This window comes from Biomphalaria glabrata, chromosome 9 (genome assembly GCF_947242115.1).
Source record: "Biomphalaria glabrata chromosome 9, xgBioGlab47.1, whole genome shotgun sequence".
Taxonomy (NCBI): Eukaryota; Metazoa; Mollusca; class Gastropoda; family Planorbidae; genus Biomphalaria; species Biomphalaria glabrata.
The window spans coordinates 38,173,338-38,196,259 of NC_074719.1; the positions used below are offsets into that span (position 1 = coordinate 38,173,338).

A 22,922-nucleotide genomic window follows, 5' to 3' on the forward strand; every position below is an offset into this window, starting at 1 on the left:
GGAGAACAACTGAAGCCACAACAAAAAAAGTACAGACCTTCATCAACAGATCCCTGAGAAATATCCTAAAAATACACTGGTATGACAAAGTAGAAAACACCAAACTGTGGGAGATGAGTGGACAGAAAAATATAGAAGTGCAAATCTTAGAGAGGAAGTGGAGATGGATTGGTCACACCCTTAGAAAAGATATCAGCAACAGAGCTAGGCAGGCCTAAGAGTGGAACCCCCAGGGAACAAGACGCAGAGGAAGACCAAAAAGAACATGGCGACGCAGTGTACTTGAAGAAGCAGAGAAGACCGGGAAGAACTGGGAAACCATCAAAAAACTAGCAAGAGACCGTGGAGAGTGGCGTGTTTTTGTCGAGGCCCTATGTTCCATGACGAACTCAAAGGAGTGATGATGATAATGAATCTAGTATTAAATTTAGTTTTCAATTTAGTCTTTAATCTAGTCTTGAAGTAAATTATGTTTAACAAACTTTGATTCATCAAAGTGTTTAGCAAGGCCTGACTGGGTTGTTACATTAACTACTGGAGAAGCTAACTCGAAAAAATTGAGTAATAGTAGTTGATGTATTAGCTCCTGTCGGTAACGACCTACATTTCTATAACTGGATCATGAAATTTAAACAGTTCTAGATGGACATTCAACACTAAAATTAAAATACATAAATTAACCATGCAATGATTGACTTTTATCGGAACCAAGCTGTTATATGTGACATCGTAGAGTTACTACTGTAATTCAATTCCCCACAACCGATTGGTTGTATTCACTTTACCAATATAAAGTAGTTCTCCTATTTTAGGACACAATACGCCATACAGCATTAGATCATTTGCAACACTATAAAGAACGAAATTCGTGAATTACCACTAAGTAGTTAATTAATTGTTAAATCTTTTTTTTTATTGATTCATGTATTGTCTTCAACAAAGAATGAATATGGAATAGAATACCTTGATCCAAGAATGGGAAGTGGGAGAAATATGGTGTCCATTGTTGGAGAACATTTGGGTCAATATCGTTTTGAAACGCTTTATAAACATGTTTTAGATGTTAAAAAATATAGCAAATTAAAATGAACACAATTATCAACTTAAAGAAGACAAAACAAAATGTATATAATATATTAAAAGAAGTTATTTAAGTAAATTTATTGATCATTGATTACCTGCTCACAAACATTGCTTATTGTTCACGCAACAAGAAACTCGTGCATTACAAAGCAATAGCGCTAAGTGTTCAATGAATGTATAAGATTATGATACTACATGACACTGTGACATGTTTGTAAAGAAATAATGATATAATGATAGTAATGATAATGTATACAATTATGTAAAACATTGTTGATGTTATAGTTTCTTTTTGGCCTAATGCTTATCATACGCACTTATTGTCTGAACTGCATGTGAAGTTTCTCTTTACAACTGTATTCATTTACTACCTAAATTCATATGAACTTTCTCTTTACAATACTACCAAAATTCTTTTTACAACTCTATCTCGATGCTAGTAAATTCTTTACACCTATATCTAGATACTAGTACATTCTTTACAACTCTATCTACATACTAGTACATTCTTTACACCTATATCTAGATACTAGTACATTCTATACATCTCTATCTAGATACTAGTAGATCACCTGGTCTTTAAGTAATAAACGTTTTAACTGTGGTGTCAATGGGTGATTGACAGGTAGGGCAGCGGTCCACTCCTGAGCAGCAGTCCTCACAAGAGACAAAATGGCCGCATGGGGTGAAGGTCATGCACGAGTCTTTGCTCCTGCAAACTCGACAGATTCGTTGTGCTTTCAACGCTTCCAGCTCGTGAGCAAGTTTCTCACGCTGTGCGTGCGAGTTCGGATCTGCAGTCACACTTGAGCTGTTCTGGCTATGGCAATGCTGAGTGCATGTGGTCTGATAACTTGGGTCTCCTTTGGTTTGACAAGAACTTGTTGTGAAGCAACAATCGAGCTGAGCAGTTGGAGTCCGGTTATCAAATACACAGGCGTTATTGGAGCACTGATGAGCCTGTTCGGAAATCCTGCTGATTGTTAAATGACTAGCGGCTAACTCATCTTGAGACGCTGGCATTCTCGCTTTAAAATCTTTAACCTGTATCAGGATCAAAAACATGATATTAAATTAATTAGTAAACAAGCAACTTTCAAGATCGTGTAAGAAAGAGCTATGCAAACTTAAGCTTCAAAACAGTGAGATAGTACACATAATTATGACGAAGACGGTAGTACGATACTTAAAGGTTAGTTCGGGAAAATTAAAGGCGGTTTGTGGTTATGCTAGCCACGTGACACCCTTGTTAAATGTGCGCTACAGTATCAGATGACGTGTGCATTATCTTTTCAAGTAGATTGCAAGGTCTGAGAGAAGACATTTTACTCCCTTTTTTTGGGGCCTGAAAACATTGTTCAAGAACCTTAAGCAGTGACGTAGCTAGGGATTTGGGGGCCCGGGGGCTTGACCTCTATAGTTGCCCCTGCACTCATTTAGGGTCCCTTCAAGAGGGGGCCCAGATGAATTTTAAAATTTGGACCCCTAACTTTTCCTAGTTAGACCACGGGCTGTAATGCTTAAACCACGGCCTGCGGGCCTTATACAGCCAACGATGCTATCGTTTCTTACGGCCCCATCAGAAAGACGGACATACAGTCCGGACCAAGGTCCTAGAGAGATACTTACATCCTGGGTCACGTCCTCGTCAAATAAAGTCTGGTCAACATGACGATAGACAAAGTCACCTTGCTTGTTGTAATGACCATGATTGAACTGAAGTCAAACACACAAAGCAGTAAAAAATTAATAAACAAGATAATAAGGGAAGTTTGTGTTATACTGCTAAACTCGACTGCACACACAGTCCGGAAAACTGGCTATGTAAAGAGACCCCGATAGATTTGGGTATGGGGCCCTTATAGTCTACCCAGACCGACCAGAACTAGATCGGCTCTCTGGTCCGTGCGGCTTCACTGCATGTTCCATGGACGCTGAATTAACAGGGATAACTCGGGCATTCGAGGCTATTAGAGCCTGAATGACCCAAAATGAAACTAGCGCAACTACTGTAGTGCTAGTCACCGACTCTCGCTCCAGTCTCCTAGCTATGGGTGGCGGCGGGGGAGGGTCGCACGTAATAGAAGAGGCAGTCGGCGCCGCAGATAACATCCGCCAAGTCATTGGAGCTGTCGTTTTCATGCAGTAGGTGCCCTCACATTGCGGTAATGAAACGGCAGACGCCCTTGCAAGAGAGGGAGCTTTGGCAGCCACTCACCTCGAAGCACCAAGCACGTTCTTACAAGCAACGGCAGAAATCCGAGCACTCATTCATGAGAAGTGGTTGAAGTCCTCGGAGGAATCCGACAGAGCACGTAGTGTCTGGCAGCATATGCGTCACCAAGATCGCGACGATCCGTGGTAGCGGTTAAGGAGGTCAGAACAAGCAATCATTGCACAGTGTAGGACGGAGCATTGTCCTGTTGGGGCATACTTAGCCCGGTTCCGCCCGAACTATGACTCCTGATGCCGTCACTGTGGAGAGAGCGTTGAAACAGTGTCGCATATCTTGTACGAGCGTCCCCAGCTCCGAGATCTAAGGGGGGACATGTCTGAGCAGTCAATCGACTTGTAAGGTAGTTACGAGGCATTAAGCCTAACGGCCCTGTTTCTTGCCAGAGCACTACGGGAGGATTAAGTCCTTCCTGCTCTGATTTTTCATTAGGAGTTCATCTCAGGTTATGTAAAGTAATTCAGGAAAAATGTATTACATTCTAATTGTGTAATGAATCTTTAACCTATGTAAACAAATACATTAGCCTGTATACAGTATTTCCAAAAACAATATTGATAGTTTCTATCCAATGTATTTATAGTATACACTATATTTATCCAATGCTTTTATTACAAATCTTCTATCAACTCTGTCTGTCTGTCTGGTAAAACGTTTGAACATGGTTGTTTTTTTTTTTCAAATAAAAAAGATCTTATTAATTATAAATTCTGGTATAAGACCATCATCGGTATTTACGTATTAATTTCTTCACAAACTCACGTGATATCATTGACAATTATTAATTGTGCAAATTTTCGAATAAATCCGAGATTGGGAAAAGGGAGAAATAACTGGATCACTTTTTTTACCAGTCAGACGAAGGGACTTTAGGAATAGCTCGTTAAAAACCTTATCTTAAACAGAAACCCTCTCATCTCCTCTGTCCATTAACTTCCTTCCAAGGGGTGCTGAGACCAAATCCCACCACTTTTCCCGGTCAGCAGCTTCTACCCAAACCCTAGCTTTCAAATACATAAACACTACCTCGAGACATTCGATATCTTCGATGTAAGTCTTTAGGTTCTCGGTGCGATTGCCGAATCCCTTGATGCTTAGTATTTCATTTAGCTTGACCTTCACCTACGTAACAAACAAACAATGTGAGATAATGAATCATATTGTACAAAAATGTTTAAAATCATTGTATGCAACAAGCGATGAAAATATTCTGTTATGTTATTGTTCTATTATAACATTACTTGCTCTAAAAGCACTGGCATGCCCGATACATTTCATCGGATGAGGGGATTCTTGGAAAAACGTTTTTAAGCTCATAAAACAAGCAAAATAAATAAAAAAATTTACAAAGCTTATATTTAGTGTATAAATTAGTAATGATCAGTTATGTAAGTTTATTTGTAAAAAGCCTCAAAAGACAATCTATAAAGGGGACTAATTCAGCTTATACCACCACTTCAGTCATGTACTATTTCTTTTCCTTGTATGAAATACCAAACGACATAATTTATTGCCAAATGTTAATTAACTAATTGGTTAATTTGTTTATTGATTCTTGGGGCAAAAAAAAAATATTAGTGCAAAATATCAGCTTGAAATGCATGTACAAACTTGTGGCTACACGGAACACACAGACATACAAACAGACAGACAGACAGAGTGAGTTGATATAAGCTTTGTAACAAAACAAAACCAAATTTTGAATTCAATAAATTGAATACATTGTTTGAGATGATTCATAGTCGCCCCGAGATGAAGTCAATAATATAGTTTCTAATTGCACTTATACCTTCATTGTAATTGTATTTAGGCTGAGATAAACAAATATTGAATTGCCATTTGGAACAACAAAATTTACTTAGTTTTATCATACCTAATTTCATCAATTAGAAACTAAAAGAATAGGCCCATCGACTGTGAGGAGATGTATTGAATAAGTGCTGTTCAGCTTACCTGGCCAAACACTTGATTGTTGAAGAACGTCACTGTATCTACGAAATTTCCATTGCCTATAATGTCAATGATGTCTAAGTGCCAGTTAGAGGTCTATTTAAGAATGCATTTGTATGTTAAATTGCAAAGTAAAAAAAAAATGTGCAGAAAATAATTAGATCAAGAAGTGTAAACTTCAAAGAAAAGTCATTTAAAACTTTTACAATTACTATTACCTACCTACTCACATGGGCGCCCTCAAGATTTTTTGCAGGGGGCCGCAAGTTGCCACCTATGGCTCAAAGTCGTAGCTCCAACTTTTTGATTACAGAGAATATTAAAGAAAATAATTGGTGCCCCTATCCCCCCCCCCCATCATACTTTTATGATATTAAGTTCACTGTAAATACTTGTTTCATGAAATAAAAAAAATATAAAGTTAACAAACTATTTTCTTTACTCCGTGCGGCCCGTGCATCCTAACGGTCGATCAAACACAAAATGCAAACGCTGCCAAAACAGTCCATAAATTTACTACTGAATTGCTTATCGTCGCGATGGACAAGCCGGCAATGAACGCGTATCTGTCAGTTCTGATAATATTCTTCAGTTGTAATTCTTGAATCGTTTTAGGATGTAGACAAACAGGTTGAACTGAGCATTTATTATTGCTTGAAAAGCGAGACGTTAATGAAGAAACTAACGAATCAAGATATGCAATGTAAAGCCGTGTTCTGTAAGAATCCCAAAATGCAAACATGGGAATTTTGCTCGGTGAATCTGTCGAATGGAACGTTTCGGCAGCACCAACTCATTACCAACTTTGTCTGCTAGCAGTATCCCCCTACTCAGGATGCCATTCATGAAGTATTCCTCAGAATGGTCAAGATAGTTTTTGATGATGTTATTAATTGTGACGTGCCGACGTGCTGTTTAGCGGCCGCTTGGGCCAAGATGGACAGACTGCAACATCACGGAAACTTGTTCAAGAACGGGTGAATAGTTGACGCCAATTAAAAGACAAATCAGAAACAGACGAGAAGCAGGCAACGATGACACATAGGCAGATTGTCTGGTTTCACTTACAATCGTTATTTTAAAACAGTCAAAGATCTTCTCAAAGTTGTGACTTAAAGCGCGAATTAATTTGTGTTTCTCTGTCCATCGTGTCTCTCACAAAAGAGGTAAATTTAGCACCAACCCTCTCGCTTGACACTGTAACGGAAGAAATAGATATTTTCTTGATGACATTTACAGCATTACATATAACTGAAACGTCATTCAGGTCAATGATAACAAGTTTAAGTCTGTGGGACACGCAACGGACAAGGTCTGCTTTTGGATATTTATCAGGAATCCTAGCCTGAACACATTTCTGAATGCTACCCATCACGGAGGCAGCCATCGTAGTTTTGACCGAGAAGTTTGTCCATGTCTAAACTGTGCATAATGTATTCGCTGACAATGACAGTAGATACAGGCAATGCGCCTCTCTTAACAATAGGGACGAAACCTATGAATTCTTCTTTAGTACAATCGCCATCAACAAATCCAACTCTCAAACACATCAATTCAATTCCAGAGATATCTGTATTTTTATCACCGAAATACCAAGAAAACGTAGTTAATTCATGCTGTGGTCAGTGCCCCGTCAATACAAATCAACATTTGACTCAGATGGCATGGGAAGAACTTTTTTATATCTCTTCTGTCGTAAACTGGTGGACGCGATTAACCTGCTATATTATTAAGCGCTAACAATGGCCGCAACTCCGCAAAACGTAAATACATTTATTAAGATAACTGCGCTCTTCAATCTTGTTCAAAGAAACTTTACCATTTATCAAATCAAAAGATAGCTTCCAAGGATTTGTCCTTCAAGACAAAAAGAAAACAACAACAAAAAAACTTATTTCATATTCTAGGTCTTGAAGAAATATAATGATAATTATAATAGCGTGCAAGGGAAAACAAATTGTCACGACTAACATGCTATAGAATATTGAATTGCAAGCCTATAATAAAGCGCACATGGTCGGACATGAACTACAGATTAACCAATTCTAGTTTCTTAACAATATTAGCTTATCTTTATTAACTTTATTTCAATGGAAACACTATGTGTTAGGTTGCTTCCTAGCAGAAGTTAATTGATTTGAAGGTGTAAAAAGCTGGCTAAAAGTTGGTAACTCAGAATTCAGAGGGGTGCACGTACATGGTCAGCCATCAATTCCTGATAAGCCTAGGCTAGTCTACTACAACTGTATTTCAGTCACCAGTGGAAACACTACTTGTTCAGTTGTTAATTAGATTTTGATTGATCTGATGGTTCAAAAAATGGCTAGAATTTGGCTGCCTAGAATCCTGGAGGGTGCAAGTGCACCCCCTTCACTCCCCATTGGGCGCTCATGTCTACTCGCCTGCTTTTTGTTAAAAAAGTTAAAAGTTAGGTCATCCATCACTGAGTACAGGCGCTTATTTCTATAATATATATAGAGGCGCGGCGGCTAAGCGGTAAAGCGCTTGGCTTCTGAACCTGGGGTCCCGGGTTCGAATCCTGGTGAAGACTGGGATTTTTAATTTCGGGACCTTTGGGCGCCTCTGAGTCCACCCAGCTCTAATGGGTACCTGAATAGTTGGGAAAAAGTAAAGCGGTTGGTCGTTGTGCTGGCCACAAGACACCCTCGTTAACCGTAGGCCACAGAATCAGATGACCTTTACATCATCTGCACTTTAGACCACAAGGTCTGAAAGGGGGACCTTACCCTTACCTATATATATATTATATATACACAGAGAGAGAGAGAGAGAGAAAGAGAGAAAGAAGAGAGAAAGAAGAGAGAGCGAGAGAAGAAAGAGATAAATGGAGGGAAGAGAGGGAAGAGAGAGATAGACATAAGACGGAGAGAGAGAGAGAACAAATCTATGTATACAAGTAGCCCACCAAATCATCGGTAAAGTTCCCGTAGATGTGAATGTCTTGAATGTTGTTGCCGTTGCCTTGGATACGCAGGGAGCCTTTGTGTTTGATATACGACTGTAGACAAGATATAAGACAATATAGAATAGTATACCACAATATATACATCAGATGGAAAAGCAAATATGTCAATTTAGGGCAATACAATTTTTTAACACTAAATCGATTCCACAAATAATTGGAAAAAAAACAAAATAACTTTGGAGAAAATACTAGGAACTACAGTGATGGGACAAGTTACTAAAAAAGCCTTATAGCACAGTGCAGGACAGAGCCTTGTCCCGCTGGCTCATTTAGTCGACTCACGTTGTCCTGCTTTGGGGAGGAAACCGTGTCTATGTAACCACTATTTCCACAATAGGTTGTTTAATGGAAAAAATTCTATAATGTAAGGGATGCTACTATGGGTTGTAATTTTTATTTTCAACTTCATTTTCAATATTTTACAACTGTATTATGATTATGTCATATGGATTTACTCTAATTATAACATAGTGAAGACACTAGTGAAAGAAGGTGATAAAATCAAATTTTATGAAAACTGAATTAATGACAAAGTCACCAGGATGGCCTGTGTACCTTTTGACAAGGCCTCTCCATGAATTGCAGATACGTATACATAGTGCCATTGAAAAATGTACAGGCGTGGGTTATGCATTTCACTTATGCATGAAACTGCATTGACATGACCACTATATGTCGCACTGACTTGTGTTAACAAAGGAACACTTGTTAATTTACCTGTCAAACTACTGCATCGGTTTTAGCCGCATTACATAATATAACAATATATTACAATATTTTAGCTCAGATTAGACTATTAGACTCATATCTAGAATAATCATGAGCATATTTGTTTATTTATCTCTTTCAATTAAAGAAAAAGGGATCGTGCAAATGTACTGGACCCCTTCGTAGATTGACAGAAAAGTAAATAATGGAAAATTGCCCCAGACCCCTAAGATAGCACAGTGGGAAAATAGCTACTTAAGACTGGAAAGACTCCATTTTAGTTCATAGCCCACAAGAAACAACAAAAGGAACATAAACATTAATGTTTGTGCCGTGTTTCTCAAGTTGATGAAGTTGTGACTTGGCCACCTTCATGATCTAGGCCTTTCAATTGAAATAAAATTCTCAATTGCATCTATTATGAAAATGGTCAAATTATAGAGAATATATGCCAATTTTGTACCAACATTTAAGTATTAATAATAAATCTATCTTACCGTTGGTAGATTGATATCGTCGTTGTAGGCTCCGGTAACGCGGTAACCGTTCCCAGTAATCTTTAAGATATCATTGTGAAGAACGACAGTCTAAAAACAAAACAAAACATAAACATATTTTATTTAAAAAGACAGTAACACCTTTATACAATGATTATTTTGTTCTTTATAGCTAATGAGGCGCGGTGGCTGAGCAGTTATCAAGGTGTAGAGATGATTTATAGCATTATCAAGGTGTAGAGATATCCATATTATAGTCTGCGAGATAGCATTATCCTAATGTTCTGCATTTTTACCTCACCTTTACCTATCCCTAAGTCTGTTGGACAATTGGGGCACCATGCAAAATTCGTCGACCGTCCTTAACCATTTCACTCTGTCTTTTGCCTTATTTTTACTTTAGTGTTCTGCATATCCTTTTTATTATGCCTGACATAGCTTTAACTTAAATTGCAGTATATTCTTATATGAAAGATCCTTAAATGTCATTCTGTGTATTTCCTGTAAAACTTCACTGGTGCAGTGAGATCTTAACAATTAAGTTATTCTATTATTTGTCCAGCTAAGGAAATCTACACAAGACTGTCCTAAAATATGAATTAATGTATTAAACCTTTTACTAAAGTTTTTGGGTCGCAGTGGTTGAGGGGTAAAGTGTTTGGCTTCTGAACCAAGGAGTCTCGGTTTCGAATCTCGGTGAAGACTGGGGTTTATAATTTTCGAATTTTAGGGGGGCCCCTGAGGAAAACACAATTTTAATTGGTACTTGACATTAGTTGTGGAAAGTAAAGTTAGTTGGTCGTTGTACTCGCTACATGACACCCTGGATAACCGTCTGCCATAGAAACAAATAACCTTTTCATCATCTGTATTGAAGATGGTAAAACTGAAAAGAATAATTTACTTACTTTTTATTTTATTGAATTTAAAGTAACTTATGAGTACGGTAATTCCCGCAAAAGCCGTGATTAGATAAAAAGCTAGGCCTCAGATTTAATATTAAAATTACTATATTTTCAAAAGTTATAACAATGAAACCAGAAATGTCCCTATGTCGTTTCGTTCACAAAGATATACATCAACTATTACAGTTCTAGTTTTATATTCCGAGCAGTTTTCCAACTACCCACCCAGTGTCCAACCATTATGTGTCTGCAATAGCAGGAATTTTACAGAAGTGAGATGCAGACGGAGGAACTCTGAGGTGCAAAAAAATTGCAATAAAAAAAAGCTGCGTAACTTGACCTTTCCGTAGGCATCTTGCCGGAGGTAAAAGTTCAGCCTCTCTATCATGTTGCCATTTCCGGTGAGATTCAAGACTCCTTCGTGCATGAAATTCAACTAAACAGAAACAAATTAATTCCCTTGTTACGATTTAGGTAGAAAAACATGCAAAATACAACAAAAAAATACATTTAAAAAAAAACGCTTATATTAAGTGTATCAATTAGTTTGAATCAGCAAGTAAATTTGTAATAAACCTCAGACGACAATCTATAAAGATAGCTAATTCAGCGTATCACTTCAGACAAGTACTTATTTCCCTTATTTGAGATTTTTAAAAAAGTATTTTAATTACCAACAGTTAATTAATTAATTTGTTATTTTTTAAAATTGATTCTTGTGTTGTCAGGTACAAGTAACTATTGTGCAAAATTTCTGACCCGAGATTGGGCGTTGTGCTTCTCACATGATATTCTCGTTAACCCTGAGCCACAGAAAAATTGTATCATTACATCAGCTGCCCTAAACATGGTTAAGTCGGAAGGAACTTTACAATAATGAAAATTATGCGCCCGGTACTCCCGCCTTATTTGGACGGTATTAGCCCGAGTTTATTACCTGTTTCCTGTTGTTCTAAAAAATAATTCATATGAATGTAAAAAAAAATATGCATGCTTACTTCTATAATAAAGACAGACAAGACAAAATCAATAGTGGCTACTTCCGAAAGACAAATACTACATTGACTTACGTATCCAGTAAAATTTAAGTTTCCATTAATATGTAGCTTATTGCCTATGATACTCAGGTTATCACCATGCTCTGCACATACCTACACAAGATAGGAAAGTATAGTTAGTTAGAATACAAGACCTGTTAGTATACTAATCTATTGTAGTTTGAGTTATATCACCTAGAAAATGTGTTGTCATGTAATTACTTAGCTTAGTCACGCACCATAGATGACGGGTTTTGAACGCGATATATAGTGACGTCATATAACCAGAGATCTCATCTCTGCCAGTGGTCCCGTCAGGGTCACTAGAAGTTTGCTAAATCACCAATTTTGTTGGTTGGTTTGATGACCAAGGAGAAGGTGGAGGTAGGAGGGGTGTGGTAGAGTACCACTTGGCTTATAAGCCAAAGTAATTACCTCAAGAATAGTAAACATATTATTTGTGTAACCCTGCCCTGCACCAGTGCTTGTGGTGCGTACGAGTGCTCTATTGAACCAGAACAGGCAGACGCTAGGAGAGAGAGGATAGAACCGTGTATTAAGTCATTAGGAAGAGTCTGTTGGAAACCAAGGAGCCGTCTTTTGTGCTCCCTGAAGACTGTAGTGGGGACCTGGAGCAAAGTGGGGAAGGCTGTCGTTGGTCCGCATTCAGGTTGCTGGTAAAAGGACTGGTAGAATTAGTGTGAGCTTGCGCTCCCAGAGCTATATTTTTATATATTTTATTTTTATAGGCTAGTGCCAAACTTATTATTTCTACTTCCGCTTTTTGTGTATAAAAAGTGATGCCACGCTGTTTTAAAAACAGTTGAGTGTACAGTTGACCAGTGGTCAGTACCATATCTGTCTGTGTGACAGCTGAAGATCGTTGTGGTCTGTAGTCTAATTATATCTTTATTCCTGTACCTGGGACGGCCTGTAAGTGTAGAAATATTTTGTATTTTTTTACTAGATCTATACTATGTGTAAGGTAGTTATTTTATTTTCTACTCTTGGACTATTTGTCATAATAGTTGGCAACATGCTGTACGGAAGATGGCGGCGTCCATCAGTCCTAATAGAATATAGATCTAATATAGTTTTGCATTTATGTTTTGCAGGCTATTATAACTGCTGCTTTTAACTGCTGCTTTTAACTGCTGCTTTTAGCTGCTGAGTATTACTGCTTATAGATCTAGCTGCTGTTTATAACTGCTGTTGTTAGATCTTCTAATTCTAGGGAATCTAGGATCTAATGATCTAGTGTTATTTTGTTTCTGCTATTGATAGATCTAGTTTTGTTATTGTTTCTGTAGATCTAGTCTAGATCTAATTCTAGGGAAGCTTAAGCTAGTGTTAGTTTATTTCTTTATTATCGCCTTAGTAAACTTAGTTATAGTTATATTTATAGTCTGTTTCTCAGTTCTGTTCTTAGTGAATAGTAAGGCACTGAGCCTAAGGATAAGATATTCTTGTTTTAGTGTTAGTGTTATGAGTGTAATAGTAGGATATTGTAGGTCTAGACTAGTTTATTGTAGTGTGTTTATTGTAGATCTAGGGCTAGTGTAGTAGTTTTAGTGATTTAGTTAGATAGTTGGTTTGATCGGTTTGTGTTAGTTAGTTTGGTTCGTTTGTTAGTTAGTGTTTGTAGTGGCGTAGATTTAGAAGGTAGTTTATAGTGGTTAGTGTATATATTATATTTTATTATTATTTGATTACATGTAAATAAAGTTTCATTTTGTTTATTTATACTAAACTAAAGTTGTTATCTTGTTTCCATTCAGTTTAGTTTAGTATGTCTGGTTACTTAGGTGACTCTAGCCCCTTGGTCGTAGACTGAGGTGTCACAGATGAGCCCACCCAGTAGCGCAAACATCTGCCTACTGTTAGGTAAATTTTAATGTTGAGCAGCAGAGAATAGGTACTCTCTCTCTTTCTCCCACTCGCGCCTGCCTGACCTGCTCACATTTTTGGTGTCAGAAGTGGGATCTGTGCTTGAGTAGCCAGACACGTATATTTTTTTTTATTGGGGTAGATTAGGTTTTCGTAGTAGTTGAGTTTAGGCAGTGATAGGAAGTAGTGATAGTGTATAGTTCAGTTTTTCTTTGGGTGTTTGTTAGAGAGGTTATTAGGCTTTAGTTTTGTTGAATAGTTACGTAGATGAACAGCGAGGCAGCAGCAGCAGCAAGAATGCAGCCGTCTCAGACAGTGATTGTGGTGCCAAGAACGGAGTGGAACATTCGACGCTTCCATGGCGATGGCCCAGCCAGGGAAGTTGAAGAGTTCCTTCAAGATATGGAGAGAGCCTGGAAGTCCCAGCACATACAGCAGCCAGATGAGAAGTGCGAGTTCCTGATTTCTCATCTGGGGGAGTCAGTGAAGGCTGAGCTGGGTTTTTACCCTCAAACAACCAGGGAGTCTCCAGAGGCACTGACCCAACTGTTACGGTCAGCCTATGGTGAGAGGAGGAGTGTCTCTCAGCTTATGGGAGAACTCTACCGCATCAGTCAACGCCCAGGAGAGCTTATTCGCTCCTACTCGCATCGGCTACAGCAATCGTTCAAAACAGTGGTAGACAGACAGAGTACCCTTTCAGCGACAGTCCTTGATGAAACTGTCCTGAGAGATCATTTTGTGGAAAATCTCAACGACAGAGCCCTTAGGAGAGATTTACTAGAGAGGCTGCTTGAACGACCAGACATTAGCTTTTTGTCCATAAGGGACATAGCCATCAGATGGGCCGAAGACGAACATGTAACCTCTCAAGCCATAACCAATGTGACATTAAATGAAATAAAGATTGAAGGCCAGCTAGCTGCTCTCTCCAAGCAAGTGGAGGAGCTTGCAGCCCAGATTGTGCATCTACAATTTTCGGGGCCACAGAACTATAGCTGTCCCCACTGCAACCACCATCAACCAGGTCAAGTTAGGGACATTTCAGTGAGACAGATTTCCTCACAACCAAAGCGCACCTTTAGCCAGAAGAGGCCAATGAAGAAAAACAGGAAATGCTACACATGTGGCAAACCTGGTCATCTTGCTAGGAATTGCAAGCTGAGGAACAGGTACCAAGGTCAGCGAGAGAAGCCAGGGAATCGGGCTCACCAGCAACACCCTTCTAGAAGCAACTGCTCGAATTGTGGCAGCCAAGACCACTTCACCCGGGCTTGCCCTAATGTTGGTACAGCAGTGAGCAACATTCAGGTTGCCTCAGTGGAACAACCACAGGCAGTACAACTGCAACCTGCCCCCAAGCCAGATGAATTGTCAGTTGAAGTGCCACTGAATCCTAGGCAATCCAACACTCCAGTGGTCCACACAAGCCAACCCGCAGTGACAGAAATGTTGTCAATGCATGCAGAAGTAGCCTCAGCTGACGCTACCCAAAACCATACGGAGGCTGGTAGGGAAACCTTCCTCGATTCACATCAGCCTGAATCCTCCCTTAATTCTCAGGATGATTCAGAAGGCCAGAGGAGGAAAAGGAACGACCTTCTGAACATTGGGTGTAGAGTTCTGGTTGAACAGAGAGTCAGAGGCCAAGGAAGAATGTTCATGCAGTATGAACCCTCGTCTTTTGTAATTACTGCAGTACCCAAGTATGCTTCTGGCTGGTACATGGTGGAGGCAGAAGACGGCAGTACTTACCGATATGTACGAGAGGAGGAAATGAAGTTCGTTTCCTCCCCTTACTAGCATAATTCTTGCATGTATATTTTTTTGTTATTTAATATGTTGGTTGCATTCCAATGTATCAAGATGTATTAGTTTGTAGTAACTCTATGAGTACATGTTATCTACACGTGTGTTTAAAAGTTTTTTTAAGCTTAGTAGTTGCTGTACCTATTTGAGAATGTACAGAATCATGAGTATTTTCTTGTGTTTTTAGCTGATGAAGTGTATATTTTTTTTGCTTTTGTCCTGGTAAAGCAATGTAATTTAAGTCATGTCATGGAGATGTATATTTTTGTGTGAAATAGATTTTAGTGTGTATTTTCTTGATGGTAGAATATGTCAGCAGTATGTATGTAATGCATTTTAAGTAGTTTGTTAGTATTTTGTTTTGCGAGGACGCAAAAATTTAAGGCGGGATGAATGTGAGCTTGCGCTCCCAGAGCTATATTTTTATATATTTTATTTTTATAGGCTAGTGCCAAACTTATTATTTCTACTTCCGCTTTTTGTGTATAAAAAGTGATGCCACGCTGTTTTAAAAACAGTTGAGTGTACAGTTGACCAGTGGTCAGTACCATATCTGTCTGTGTGACAGCTGAAGATCGTTGTGGTCTGTAGTCTAATTATATCTTTATTCCTGTACCTGGGACGGCCTGTAAGTGTAGAAATATTTTGTATATTTTTACTAGATCTATACTATGTGTAAGGTAGTTATTTTATTTTCTACTCTTGGACTATTTGTCATAATAGTTGGCAACATGCTGTACGGAAGATGGCGGCGTCCATCAGTCCTAATAGAATATAGATCTAATATAGTTTTGCATTTATGTTTTGCAGGCTATTATAACTGCTGCTTTTAACTGCTGCTTTTAACTGCTGCTTTTAGCTGCTGAATATTACTGCTTATAGATCTAGCTGCTGTTTATAACTGCTGTTGTTAGATCTTCTAATTCTAGGGAATCTAGGATCTAATGATCTAGTGTTATTTTGTTTCTGCTATTGATAGATCTAGTTTTGTTATTGTTTCTGTAGATCTAGTCTAGATCTAATTCTAGGGAAGCTAGTGTTACTTTTTTTTTGCTATTGATAGTTTTGTTATTGTTTCTGTAGATCTATTCTAGATCTAATTCTAGGGAAGCTTAAGCTAGTGTTAGTTTATTTCTTTATTATCGCCTTAGTAAACTTAGTTATAGTTATATTTATAGTCTGTTTCTCAGTTCTGTTCTTAGTGAATAGTAAGGTACTGAGCCTAAGGATAAGATATTCTTGTTTTAGTGTTAGTGTTATGAGTGTAATAGTAGGATATTGTAGGTCTAGACTAGTTTATTGTAGTGTGTTTATTGTAGATCTAGGGCTAGTGTAGTAGTTTTAGTGATTTAGTTAGATAGTTGGTTTGATCGGTTTGTGTTAGTTAGTTTGGTTCGTTTGTTAGTTAGTGTTTGTAGTGGCGTAGATTTAGAAGGTAGTTTATAGTGGTTAGTGTATATATTATATTTTATTATTATTTGATTACATGTAAATAAAGTTTCATTTTGTTTATTTATACTAAACTAAAGTTGTTATCTTGTTTCCATTCAGTTTAGTTTAGTATGTCTGGTTACTTAGGTGACTCTAGCCCCTTGGTCGTAGACTGAGGTGTCACAGATTGAGCCCACCCAGTAGCGCAAACATCTGCCTACTGTTAGGTAAATTTTAATGTTGAGCAGCAGAGAATAGGTACTCTCTCTCTTTATCCACTCGCGCCTGCCTGACCTGCTCACATTAGCATCGAGACTCTTCGAATGTAGAAGGCTGTTTTACGTGCTTGTCCTAGTAGATAAACACATTTATTTTGTGAAGAACTTCGTTGAGTTGCCTGCCTTAGATTTACAGCTTTATCATCTCTAATTTATTACCGTTAGTAATTAGCCCATTTGTTACAAAGTTTATATCAGCTTACACTGTCTGTCTGTCTGGTACAAATCTTAGACACGTTATATCTGCCACTTCCTATTCTTGTATCAAGTTGAAACTTTACGCAATTATTTATCGTCAATAACAACGCATGAATCAATAAAAACAAATAAACATTAAGTTAAGTAAATTAGTAGTAATCTGTTAATTCTACTTTATATTGAAAAATGGAGCTAAATCTTGCAGTATTGAATAGTTAGGCAGTAATTTGCGGTTCTTTCCCTTATATTGCTTTTTAAGCAATTTTTGAAAAAACATTTTCCTTGTTTTTATATTTGTTTAAGTATGTCAATATGTAAATCCTCACAAAGGTGGGGGCTGAGCAATATGTGATCAAGGTCAAATATCATGAGAAAAGCTATTCATCAGTAAGAGAGACAGATGGGTGCTGTACTTACACAGCTGCAACTGCAGCTGCAACTGCTGTTGGAGCTTGTACTGTGTGGAGAGCTGTCGGGGTTTCTTCCATTGGCATTCCCCATGTCAAGACCTCAAGGAGCTGATATATACCAAACCGAGGCTTGCAGAGCTCTTCAATGTTTAGGCTGAAAACGTTGTCAAGTTAAACAAGAACAAGAAAATAAAACAAGAATACTTTTTAAAAAACAGAGCTTATATTAAGCACTAGTCGACCGGCGGCATAGCATACGCCGCTAGAGAGTGATCTTTCCTTTACTTCTTGTTTGACCTGTTTAGGGAAGAAGAGAATTATATATATAGATTGAGGTGTCAATTACTTTACGACCAGTCATGTCATTCAATCGGTTTACCCTGGGTGAGGTCCTAGCTTTTTTTGTTTCTCTTTAAATCTAATCCATAGTGAGGCTGAAAGAGAGACCATCCCTATCCAGCATTGATTTTAAAACAAAAGGGGGGGGGGGATGTCAGGAATACAACTCAGGCCTCCTCTAGCCGACATTGTAACCATTCTGCTAGAGAAGTACTTATGAACATAATATATACTTGTGGTCTTGGAAGCAGGGCCGGTCCTAGAGATTGCGAGGCTCTATGCGAAACGGATTGCGCGGGGCCTAGTTTGGGTAGGGATAAGGATAATAAGAAAATTAAGATTTTTTGTTAGAAAATAAATTCGTTTTTGCATTTTATTCGTATTTTACAAAGTGCAAAATCAAGATCAAATTAACTTTACGAGCCATCTACAATAGAAGGTAGATTTTCAACATAAAGCCGATAAACATTCAGATCTGCCTTTTAGATTTACTATAGACTATGAAAATATCGCTTTTGAATTTTTTACGAGATACATTTAGATCTATATTTGTATGCCAGTGACTATTACAGTAAATTTAGTATTGGAACTTAAAGTTTTGGTTAAAATTTGCCCTATTATTTTAATTAAATGAAAACTGACAATGCCTTTTTTTATCGCGAGTATTGAATGACACATCACAATTACAATTTTGTCTATTTTTCAGAACATGTTTTGAGTTTTCAGGAGATTTTCATAAATTCAGGAGATTTTAATAATTTCAGGAGATTTTAATAATTTCAGGAGATTTTCATGACTTTTTTTCGTACACTTTGCAATTTCAGAAGATTTCAAGGAGACCTCGGAAACCCTGTTATAAGTTAAAATGGTTTAATTTAATAATTTACAACTAGAGTTATCGCGGGGCCTATTAACTCTTTCTCTCCGTAATTATTTACCACATTCTGATGGAATCAACGTTTGTATCGTCGGTTAGGCGAGAAAGAGTAAAAGTGCGGGACCCACTGCGGTCGCATAGGTTGCAGTGCCCTAAGATTGGCCCTGCTTAGAAGTCCTCATACATCTAGATCTAATGCCTTTCGAATTAAGATTTTTACAAAGCTTATATCAACTCTCTGTCTTTCTGTCTCTGTCTGTCTGTCTCTGTCTGTCTGTCTGGTAAAGTGTTTGAACATGTTTTTCTCCCATTCCCCATTCTCTGGTCAAGTTAAAACTTTGCACGATTATATAATGAACCTGACAAAACATGCGTCAATAAGAAAGAAGTAATCAACTATTTAATTAATTATTCATAATTGGTGATTAATTATTCGTTTCATATGGAAATTAGGGTGATAAATGCTACTTAATGAGAGATGTAGATGTATATATAGATTTAATCCCCTTAAGACGTTTTGACACATTCCACCTCTGCTTCCCGTTCTCGGATCAAGTTATAATTTGCATAATTATTCATAGTCGATGACAATACACGAATCAATTTGAAAATTAACCAATTAGTTAATAATTTAATACTTAGTAATTATTTTTTTATATAGCAGAAAGGGAGCTAAACCCTGTTATTTTCAGTAAATTGCAGTAATTAGCGTTCCTTCCCTTAGATAAGCTTTTTTTTTTAAACAAAAAAAAAAATTTTTTTTTCCATTTCTTGTTTAGTATACTTTGTGGCCTAGACCAGTAATGCCGAACATAATTCGACCTGCGGGCTATTTTAATTTCCGACACTCGTGTCGCGGGCCACATGACCGAAAAGGTACACAAACGAAATTAAATTGACCTGAAACAATTTTTTACACAGACCCAAGACTACTTATATTAATTAATGGAATATCTGAAAGTTATCTTTTTTTTTTTAAGGCGTCAAAAATGGCTTCATTTCTGTACTTAAAATGTGAGCAACATTGTAATTATCTTTACCACCGACTCATTTTCTTGATGTCTCATTAATCCTCCAATCTCTAGGCGTAGTTTAACAATCTTTTATTCTCGGCTCAAACCAAGAATGCCGCCATATTTGTTTCATTATGCTATTTATGTGTTGTTGTTGTTGTTGTTTAAACAGCCACACTTTCTTTATTACAAAACTATGTTCGCTTATTATCATGTTCCACAAAAAAGTAAAGGTCCGTTCAACTTTTCCTGGAAGATTCTAAATTCAGAGTCCACTTGTAGTTTCGTCGGCTCTTAGCTTTCTTAAACGTACCAATGTTAAAGGTCATAGTACCTATCTATCAGAGAAAAAGTCAGGGCCCTAACGTAGGTAAGATACATTTTTCAACTTTTTTTTTGAGGGGGTGGGGATTTTCTTTACTTCGTGCCAATGTTTCGGCGGGCCGGATGGAACCATGTCACGTGCCGGATCTGGCCCTCGGAACGTATTTTGGGCATCACTGTAAATATCACATAAATCTAGTTCTTAATTCTTAGATTAAAAGGGGGGATGTGTACCGTATGATTTGGAAAAGTGGCTTGCGCAATGACTATTGTTTAAGGCAGGGGTTCTCAACCTGTGGGTCGATTGACGATTTGCCAGGGGTCGCCTAAGACCATTGAAAATATGGATTGTTTTTGTCTATCCTTCTATTGCTGTATGTGTGTGTGGGGTGGTGGTGGTCGTGACAGAATGGGGGATTGTAAAAAGGTTGAGAACCGCTGGTTTAAGACGAGGGAGACCTGAACCCTGTCCCGCCACTGGAATTAGCTGGCAATGGGCTAGAGATTGGGGTTGGTGCAGCGAAAGACAAAAGTTAGGATGAGATAAAATCTGTTGATATAGGTAGATCTAGATTGTATTTATAAGTTAAGATCTAGATCTAGATGTTATTTTTAAGTTAAGATCTAGAGAAAATGTTATTATAATGTTATTATAATTTTTTTAGGTTTAGATCTTAATCTTAAATCTAGAATCTAGATCTAGGTCTATATAGATCTATATACTGCATGGATCCTCACTAGTCGTCTTCCATACTAATCTATAACACACTTATAAAAAAAAAACACATTACCAATGAGTTATGGCGACATTAAACTAGAGTCCAGTACAGTTTTCAATTAAATTGCCCATTAAAATCGTCAAACTAGAAGAAATAAGATTTCTATCTCAAGATATTCGTGACTGCATCAGACGCACCTTAGAAACTAAACAATTCGCTTGAGAAGATCTAATGCTACTACCAATGATGTCCTTATTGGAAATCCCCACAGTTAGTTTGTTTTGAATTTTTAAAATTAATGTTCTTATGTCTTCTATCTCTGCTTTGATTGAGAATTATGTGAATAGGATTTAGATTTACATTATTGTATTTAATTTATGTAAAAACAAAACGCTAGGCGAGTGTATAATTATACGGGTTAATGAAGAGCTGAATAACATTTATTTCAACCAAACGAAACACGTTGACCATAGTCTGCCGTACCATGGAAGCCAGAAAGAGAACAGCGAAAACAAGACAGTGCAGGTCGAACAAGGCGTCGCTCCTTCCTAGAAGGCATAAAAGCTGGAACAGTTTTTTTTTTTTTACACTTGGCTCTCCTTGACATTGAGTATATGTTTATTCTACTTATCTTTTCTTATCTTATCTATTGTAGCAGATATGTTCCTTGGGTGAGCTCTTAGCTGTTTCCCCCCCCCCCCCTTTCAATCTAATCCATTGTGTGGCTGTTATATCTCCAGAGGTAAAGATGAACACCCCCCAACCCCTTTGATTTGTTTAGTCCATCACATTGGGTTCGTAGATTGTCAGGTGACCAATGTTAGACACTTAGTTTAGTTAGTTTATTCATGCACTATAGTAGACTGACTGAAAATGCACATTTTATGGTGACGACATAGTTTTAAAAATTCACGAGTCAACCTTAGGGCTTGGTGATGGAGGGAAGCAATGAGCTGAGAACCATCTTTACCTTCCCTTCCCTGATTTCTGTGTGGTCTATATTATATAATGACTCAGGAGTCATTTTTCTCACACATTCTCATGATTGTCATTTTTCCCCATTTTGTCAGCTTTTCTTAAGTTAGAATCGTTATAGTTGCTATTTATTATAACGTCACCGATAGCCCATAGCCTAAGGATGAAATATACGTTAAGATTTTTAAAATTATTTTCAAAATTAAGGTTGCTAATTAAAGAGTGCCTAATTTTCCGGTGCCTAATATTCCGCCATGTCAAAAAGTGCCTTATTATCCGGTGCCTAAATTTCCGGCTGCCTAAATATCCGGGTGCCTAAATTTCCAGGTGCCTAAATATCCGTAAATATGCGGTACATAAATATCCGTAAATATGCGGTGCCTAAATATCCGGTGCCTAAATTTCCTAAATTTATCCTCTATGCCATCCAGATTTCACTTACTTTTAAGATATTTACATTCGTTAATCTACATTGACCACCCCCCCCCCACACCCTTTAGAGCTGGAGACGTCGTAATACACACACCCTTATATGTCACACCGATTAGTCTGTGTTCGTTTGTCTGTTAAAAATTGTTGTCGTCTATTAGTATTAGAGTATAAAACAATACGGGAAATAGAAGTAAAAAAAAAAGATAACAACAATATAACTATTGGTCCACCCAGGCAGGTAAAAATGCAGGTTTCAATATTTTCAGAAAGAATATCAGAATGAAATTCTATCAAAGGCAAATGTCAGAGAAAAATGGAGACAGAATGTTGACAGATCCTGTGTGGTGCACCAACGGTTCAACAGACCGAGGGAAAGGTGAAAGTGAAAGTGAAGTTGGATGTGAACCTGGCATGCCTGATGTCATATAGTGATTATCTAATTGATCTAATTGTTTCTTAAAAGGGTCAATCTCTTATTCATAGCCTCAAGAAAAAAAAGAACACTAGTTCGGGAAAAATAAAACGACTTTTCTGTGTTTTATTTCGATTTTTTTTCTGGGGGAGGGGGGGGCATTATCACAAGCTGCAGCACTGGGCATCATGTACCCTAGTTACGCCACTGCTAAGAGATCTTAGTATCATGTTTGTTTGTGTGTGTTATTTTTTTTATTTAATAAATCACTATCACTGTTATTCTTCTTTTGTTGCCTGCCTTAGCATTACAACACTATCTAAGATTGTTTTCGGGTGGCACTATCAGATTTTTACCCTTTGGACCGTTTAATCCCTACCGTCAACAAGTTTCAACCAGAGATGACAATCTCTCTGTCT

At 37.7% G+C, this 22,922-nt stretch overlaps 2 protein-coding genes across 2 annotated transcripts in view; one reads left to right on the forward strand and one right to left on the reverse strand.

Moving 5' to 3' along the window:
* Positions 1 to 1,136: 1,136 nt before the first annotated feature.
* LOC106061052 (uncharacterized) lies at positions 1,137 to 20,899 on the reverse strand. Its single transcript, XM_056042719.1, has 10 exons — positions 20,757 to 20,899; positions 17,420 to 17,566; positions 11,433 to 11,513; positions 10,703 to 10,798; positions 9,458 to 9,547; positions 8,193 to 8,285; positions 5,270 to 5,362; positions 4,343 to 4,438; positions 2,713 to 2,799; positions 1,137 to 2,127 (listed from the first exon to the last, which is right to left on the reverse strand). Exons 2-10 carry the CDS (start codon positions 17,501 to 17,503, stop codon positions 1,663 to 1,665), a joined length of 1,185 nt encoding a protein of 394 aa, XP_055898694.1. The 5' UTR covers positions 17,504 to 17,566; positions 20,757 to 20,899; the 3' UTR covers positions 1,137 to 1,662.
* Positions 15,108 to 22,922, forward strand: part of LOC129928423 (uncharacterized) — a 235,472-nt gene continuing 227,657 nt past the window's right edge. The window contains exon 1 of the mRNA XM_056042714.1: positions 15,108 to 16,379. The gene's annotated coding sequence lies outside the window, so the exon portion shown is untranslated. The remainder of the gene's footprint in view (positions 16,380 to 22,922) is intronic.